Consider the following 7,489-nt stretch of genomic DNA (forward strand, 5'->3'; position numbering starts at 1 on the left):
AGCAAAATATTGACATAAGGCCACATAGATGTGGACTGTAGGCCCTAAAAAAAATACAAGAGGATGCATATATGCACCACATCAGCAGATAATGGGGAAAAGAGATAAGTAAGGTCTGTTTATTCCAGCACTGACTCAATACCCTAAAGCGTTTGACATTCACGTTGTACTAAAGCTGGCCAGTGTAAAATATAGAAAGAAACAAACACAAGGATTCACCAATCTGAGTGTAGAGGATTAATCATTTATTAAAAACAAAAGGAGTATGAAAACATGTAAGAGCAATCTTCAGATTGGCGCCCCCATGTTTTTGTTTCTATTTTCAACAGAGTATTGTTTCACTCTATGGTGAGCTGCCTTCACCTGTAACCCTCCTAAGGATTCAAGAACATTATGGATTCCTTTGCCCACATGAGATTTATTTGTACTGCTTGTTGTACCTCAGATGTTCATGCCTTTTTTTTTAGTATTTACACTATATATTTCCCTCTCAGCGCCAATTGTCTATTTGTTGTAAACGATAGAAAGGTCAAGGAAATCAATTGTGTCTAGGTAGAGAACAACCTTAGAAATAATGTAGGTTTGAACTTCGATATGTGATCACATTCCCTCTGTTCTCTGTTGTATAAGAGGAGAGAGAACATGTATTACAATAATCTTTTCAGCGACTGGCTTAGTGCAAAGAGATGTAGGAGGTTTAATTGTTGGACTCAGCTGGAAGCCACAGTTTAGGAAGCAATGTATGTGCACCTTGGTTAGCAACAGGACAATATGGTAACCCTGATGTCAGAGATGAAAATTGTGTAACATCTGACCTGGTTTAGTTCCACAAATAGACACACATATAACCATACAATTACTTGACCACATTTTTTCTTTATTTCACAGGGGATGCTGGCTTTCCGCAGCTGATGTGGCTGATGGCTCCAATCAGGTACCCTCAGAGCCTGGCCGAACAAAATTACAATAAGGCCCTGCCAAAAGCAGAGCAACGGTGGAGATGACCATTGGCCTCCTTAAACAGAGGTTTTTATACTTGGCCAGGCCTGGGGTGAGTTACTATACTCTCCTCAGAAGTCTTCCAGGATCATCCTCGCCTGTTGCCTCCTACGCAACATCTGCCTGGCAAGGAATGATTCCTGGGAGATGACTGAGGAGAGGGAGCCAGAAGTCCCTCAGCTGTGGGTCTCCCGAAGGCGGAATACCGCAGATGGTGTGGCCACTCGAGCTGACCTGATTGTCCGCTTCTTCACATGTACGTATTCTACCATAGGTAGAGATGAAATTTTGTTGTACTTGAAATCAATCAGGCCTCGTTTTGGTCTTGGCCAATCGATATCTTAAATAAAGTACTATCTAGTCAGTTCCTAGAATTAGCTAGTATATCTGAGCTCGGACAATATTAATGTTAGTAACGGACTACAATATTACCAAAAATAATCCACACAAGGATCCACAGATCCAGGTCTTATTTATTGACAAAGAAAGTAACTGACTTTATGACAGAGCATATAGAAATCCGAGAGCAAAGATTAGACGTAATGTAAGTTCATCCTCTAAGTTAAAGCAGATTTCCACTTGATTTGTAAAAAAATAAATTCAGCAGATACAAAAACTTTAGCTGCTGACTTGTAAAATACAGACCCTTACATGTTCCACGATCCAGCGGTGTCCTCGCCATGGCTGGTTTCATCAGCCATCTTCTCTCCCTGGCATCTTCAGTGTGGGCAAATGGCTGGGACAGCATGCGGCTTCACAGCTGGGTGCACACTGCACATACGTGAGTAGCGCTGTCATGTGTCCCAGAAGACTATGGGGGGGGGAGGACAGCTTCCGCTTCCAATCACCGCGGATGTGGAAGCGGGTACCTGTCAATTTTGGGGACTCGCTCCCCAAAGGTGCCAATCCTTAAAGGGGAGCAGGGAACATGTGTTAATGCGGAACTTACCCTTTTGGGTGGAGCTCCACTTTAAGTATCTGGTTGGTCTATGGATAGAAATGGGTATGAGGGGCCATGGCTGCCAATGACATTTATGCCACTCTAAAAGCAACACCCATTCAATGCCTGGGAACCGGCCCATATTGTTCTCTGCCCGAGGAGTTAGCATTGGTAAATTAGAAGGGGGCATCACTTCCAAACCCCAGGAAGTACTGTGCTACCCTGAACCCTCCAGGAAGTAAGTCATTGGCTCCACCAGGGGGGCCCGCTATATTGCCATGAATCTTCCTGCCCCAGGGCAGCATCACAACCCACATTGGCCCCCCTTTTGATGTCAGGAAATCAGCCACTTTGCAAATTCACACCACTCGGAGGTCTGCGCTCCTGCACTTTTACCTCCATAAATCAAGGGGGGGGGAACCTATGCGAGAACATCCTTTGGGAGATGACTTCCCATTGGCGACCCCTTGTAGCAAACACCCTGCTGTGTCAACTGATTTGCTTGTTGCCTCGCAACAGTACTAGATGGTAACTTTGAGGGCTATCCCTCACATGGACACAGATGTTAACCACTTGCCCTCCTGAGGATTCCCCTCCCCCCTTCCTGACCAGGCCATTTATTGTGTTCAAGCGCTGCCTTACTTTAACTGACAATTGCAGAATCATGCAGCGTTGCACCCAAATGAAATTTACATCCTTTTTATCCAACGAATTGAGCTTTCTTTTGGAGTTATTTGCTCGCCTGTGGCTTTTTTAATTTCTTGCGCTAGCTACAAAAAAAGACCAACACTTTGGAGAAAAAAAGCAATATTTTTGAGCGCAAAATGTATTCTGCTCCATGTCTTTTCTCCCAATACATGTAAATTAATTGTTTGCCGTTAAAGTTCTAGCGTCTACAAATGGCAAAATATATACTGTTTTTATTTTTTTATGTTTTATTTTTACTAGTAATGGTGTAATCAGCGACTTATAGAGGGCCTGAAGAAAAATTAATAGAGGCAACAATAGCAACAAACACAGAAAAGAAATACCAAAAAACTAAAAAGCTATTAAAAAAAATAAATAAATTACAGCTGCATTTTCTCACCACCTAGCGACCATATCCGGCATTGCTCCTAGAAATGTGTCTATGTTTCCATATTTACGAACAGAATTCCGTCTATGTACTAGATGCTTTTTCAGACCACTGAAAGGTCTTCATTGACTGAACTGAGTCTGGCTGAATGTTAAGTATCTGCTGTTAGATGCTATCCTTAGTAAATCAGGGCCATAGTGACAGCCAGCCACTGTTTGTGTCTCTCTCTCAAATTTTTCCTATCAGCAGAATACCGATAGGGCTATATTTCGGTGGCCGAAATTTCGGTGCGTTCCTAGCTTGGATGCAGCTGCTCGGCTGTGGAAACCCATTCCATGAAGCTCTATGCACTGTTGTTGTACTAATCTGAAGGCCACACGAAGTTTGGAGGTCTTTAGCTATTGATTCTTCAGACAGTTGGTGAGTTCTGTGCAGTGTGCGCTTCAGCATGCGCTGGCTGTGGAACATTTAGTAGCAAGGAAATTTCATGGATGGACTTATTGCACAGGTGGCAACCTATCACGGTACCACGCTTGAATTCACTGAGCTCCTGAGAGTGATCCATTCTTTCAAGAAGGTTTGTAGAATAAGTCTGCATGCCTAGGTGCTTGATTTTATGCACCTGTGGCCATGGAGGCGATTGGAACAGTTGAATCCAAAGGCTTTGGAGGGGTGTCCCAATACTTTTGGTAATACATCTCCCCCCCACATAATTTCTGTTCTTGCCAAGTCACAAAGGCAACTTCTCCCCCATAGCCACTATGACTTTTGAAGTTTGTACAGCTGTGCAAGCTACACCCACACAACCCATTCACAGAGATTCGTTAATGAATGTGCAAGACCCATATGTCACCATGGCAGACCAGCTTTTATAATTTGTCAAAGACAAGTGCAGTGATGACCGCACGCAGTCCACTGACAGACAAACACAAAAACCAATGATAAGCACACCTCAGCATTGTAAGCAGTCATTTCTGAACCTCCACACAGCGACTGGTGCAAGCAGTGCTGAAAAACAACTCCTTTTGAGCTTTGCATGGCTAGTCATGGCCTTCAAGAGGATCAGATCCAAAATTCATTAAGTCATTTACAAATGTCAGTTTTCTAATGGTCCTAAATACTAGAGTATAAACAAGGTGTTACATTATATGTATTGCAAACTATGCAGCTACAAAGTCCTATGTGTAGAGAAAGTAATCTAAATGCAGCCATCACAGGTTGAAACAAGTTACAGAAATCAAAAAATTAAGGATAAGTGTGATCAATTACAGAGCCTATCCACCAGCACTAGAAAATTATCACCAACATCCAGCAAAGAGTTGCCACATCTTCCAAGTTGTTGCTTGGACTAGATTTCTGTCCACTCATTAATAAAAACACAGGCGGTAGATCTTTTTCCCCCTACTTTAAAAAAACAAAAACAGTCACCTGTTAATACAGAGTTCACAATAAAATCCTCTGAGCAACTTTAGTTCAGACTCCAACATGACTTTACTGGAGCCTTAAAAACATCCCACAAGCAGAATGAGGTATCAAGGGATCTTCAAAAAACAAAAAAAAGCAAAACCTGCTGCCCAGCAGGTTGATGGTCCTTGTAGGGTACACATTAAAAACCTGATTTTTAAGGAGTGCAGTTATTAGTCACTTCCCAAGTCATTAGAATTCTGCAAATAAGCCATCCCACTGGCTTTCAGTCTATAATAATCAATGCCCTCCACCAAGTTGGAAGAAACTGTACATAAAAGATCAGTAAAGAACAGATTAAAAGAATGAAGCAGGTTTTCCAGCCAGCCTCACTTTCACTCTCAGCTATCTTGCCTCTGGACACAGTTGCAGTCTTTTCCCCAGGCTTAAAAAAAAAAAAATTCAGTTTGCTCTAATGAAGTTGGCCATGTCAGATACTTGTTCGGGAAAGACAACAAGAGTGGGCAGTACAGTACTTAGAAGGAATCTTTTTCTGCAAGAGACAACTTAGCTGTGAGCCTGCAGTTGGGCTGACCAACCCACTAGAGACTGAGATGAAAGATGTAGGATGGATGGAATCTACGGGGTGGGTCCAGCCCCCCCCCATTTTAATTTTTCCAGTAGTCTTTAGTTTCACTGCCTGTTTCATTCAAAATGATTGTCCTGGCCAGGGCTTCTGTAACAGCATAGGGGTTACAGTTGGCTGCTGGGCGGCGGTCTTCAAAGTAGCCAAAGCCTTCCTGTCCAACCTGACGTGGGATACGGTTTGCCACACCAGCTGAGAATTCATGGATGTTGGAGGTTTCGTGCTGCCCCGTGAGGCGCCGAGAGTTGTCCTTGCCACCTCCTGGGTCATAGACACATATGTGGCAGTTGTGACGCTTGCCTAGCTTCTCAATGACCTCTTCAATGTGTCTGGTGGGACAATAAGAAAACATTGAATCAAACTTGTGTGTAAAACAGGTCATTGTACAAGCTTAATTTGACACCATTACACAGATATAATTGGTCATTGACAACAAGGGCTTGTCATTTAGTAAAAAATGTGCAATAGTGAACCATTCCAGGTTGTGAAAATCACTCATCCATTGAATTTGACTACTAAATTTAATAAAACATTGCATTAGACAAAAGGGTTTACTGTAAATGGTAACAAAACCAGAAGCTAGGTTTGACACCTTGGCTCTATTGGTAAAGGGCAAACTTTAACAAATATAAAAATCAATTAGAATTCTTAAAAAGTAGTTGTAACAGCTCAAGATTTTTTACCTTCATGTATTTATGCAATCTATTCTAGCTTCCCCCCCCAGCATCCCCCCGAAATACTCACCTAAGCCCCCCTCCAGTGCGATGTGCATTGGAGTCTCAGCTAGCCCGGGACTCCTCTCCTCATTGGCTGAGACAGAGCCGAAGCCATTGGTTCTCACTGCTGTCACAGTCAGTGAGCCAAGAAGAGAGGGGGTGGGGCCAAGCCGTGGCTCCGGGTGTGAATGGACACATGGAGCAGTGGGTGCCCCCATAGCCATTGCTGTTGGTGCACATGACAGGAGGAAGGGGCCAGGAGAGCCAGCGGGTGACCTGAGAAGAGGGTCCGGGATGCTTTGTGCAAAAGCACTGCAGACAGCAGGTAAGTAGAATTTTTAACACAGACAATTATAAATAAATAGGCTAAGATCAATTTGAAGTATACAACAGGAATGTAACCTCTTGGCTGCCATTGCTGGCCTTCTCCTGAAAAGGCTAGTTGACTGGCTGTGAGAACTACTGACTAAAAGCAAGCTTGTAGCAAATAGAAAGTCAGAAACTGAATTATTTTCTATATACCACCTCAATGTAATGAAGCCAAAGTATCAGCATGAAAGTCAGATAACCAGCATTTCCAGAAACTGAAGCTCACAGGTTTACTGCATAAAATCCCCAATTATATTTTGGGATTATTCCTCCCCACCCCCAATTCTGTTGACTAAGTAGAAATGAAGACAATAGTTCCATTTTATTTCAGCAGCCAATATTTTACAGGTTTTTAGAAGCACTGCTGGACACTTCCAGCCCCAAAAAGTTGCCTAGGAGACTCAGTTCAGTCCTCCCTCCTTCCTCATGTCTTCCGTGCTGTAGTTTGTGTGGCATCCAGCCCCGTACCAGTTGCCAGTCATGGGTTTTGGGTCTAGAGATGCCACGACACCAAAGTCCTCACATACTCTGTGTAGAATGAAGCGGGCCATCCAAAGGTGGTCACCCATATCAATCCCTTCACAGGGTCCAGTCTGGAACTCCCACTATAGAAAATATAGAAGACAACTCTGAACAGTCTGCACATCACATGGAAACGTAGTCCTATTCCTTGTCTTGGGCAAAGCAGAGTTTAAAAATTGTATTGACATGCATGAAATTTAGTGTAAATGGGCCCACACAGATTGTGGTAGGATTTTAGGTTGGCCCATTTATTGGTTCTTACCTGTGATGGCATAGCTTCAGCATTTGTGCCACAGATTTTGATGCCAGCATACAAGCAGGCTTTGTAGTGGCTTTCCACAATGTCCCATCCATAGACTTTGTCTGCACCAACTCCACAGCTATAGGGACCTGGAGGGACACCAAAGGCCATAGGTTATAAAACAAAACTAATTAGATGAGTTTGAATGCAATCTCCAAAACACTAAAAAAAAACACTAAAAACGTTCTGCTTTTGGGGATAAAAATAAGACCTTACACTGGATTAATCCCCCAATTAGCCTTTGTAGGTGCATTAGAACAGAAGAATTATAATCATAGAGCAATTTAAGAGAACCTACCTATAGCTGACACCTAGGATTTATTTCAATTACTTGGGAGACCTCAGTAGTCTACAATCCTTAACATCAGTTTGTCACATGTACAATGTGGACTCCACAACATAAAAAGGATTTTTTATGCATTTACACAGCTAAGAGCCCCATCAGCTGCTAATGAGGACAGGAGGGTGATTAAACACCATGAAGTAGTCACATGATAAGCTGCACAGGAGAGCCAGA

General features: G+C 42.9%; 1 protein-coding gene across 1 annotated transcript; it reads right to left on the reverse strand.

The window, feature by feature from the left end:
- Window positions 1-5,003: 5,003 nt before the first annotated feature.
- Window positions 5,004-7,083, reverse strand: LOC149462356 (glutamine synthetase-like). The gene is made up of 3 exons (XM_089677079.1): window positions 6,934-7,083; window positions 6,555-6,754; window positions 5,004-5,393 (listed from the first exon to the last, which is right to left on the reverse strand). Exons 1-3 carry the CDS (start codon window positions 7,081-7,083, stop codon window positions 5,087-5,089), a joined length of 657 nt encoding a protein of 218 aa, XP_089533205.1. The 3' UTR covers window positions 5,004-5,086.
- Between the last annotated feature and the right edge of the window lie 406 nt (window positions 7,084-7,489).

The sequence above is a fragment of the Staurois parvus genome, unplaced genomic scaffold, assembly GCF_062004578.1.
Source record: "Staurois parvus isolate SC_StPar_1 unplaced genomic scaffold, SC_StPar_1.0 ptg000176l, whole genome shotgun sequence".
NCBI lineage: Eukaryota > Metazoa > Chordata > Amphibia > Anura > Ranidae > Staurois > Staurois parvus.

Excerpts from the sequence above, each read along its gene's own strand:
- LOC149462356 (XM_089677079.1), bottom strand. The coding sequence starts at position 7,083 with ATGGCCTTTGGTGTCCCTCCAGGTCCCTATAGCTGTGGAGTTGGTGCA. Across the intron at positions 6,755-6,933 it reads CTGAAGCTATGCCATCACAG|TGGGAGTTCCAGACTGGACC; the intron begins GTAAGAACCAAT and ends TATTTTCTATAG. Across the intron at positions 5,394-6,554 it reads AGGAAGGAGGGAGGACTGAA|ACACATTGAAGAGGTCATTG; the intron begins CTGAGTCTCCTA and ends TTGTCCCACCAG.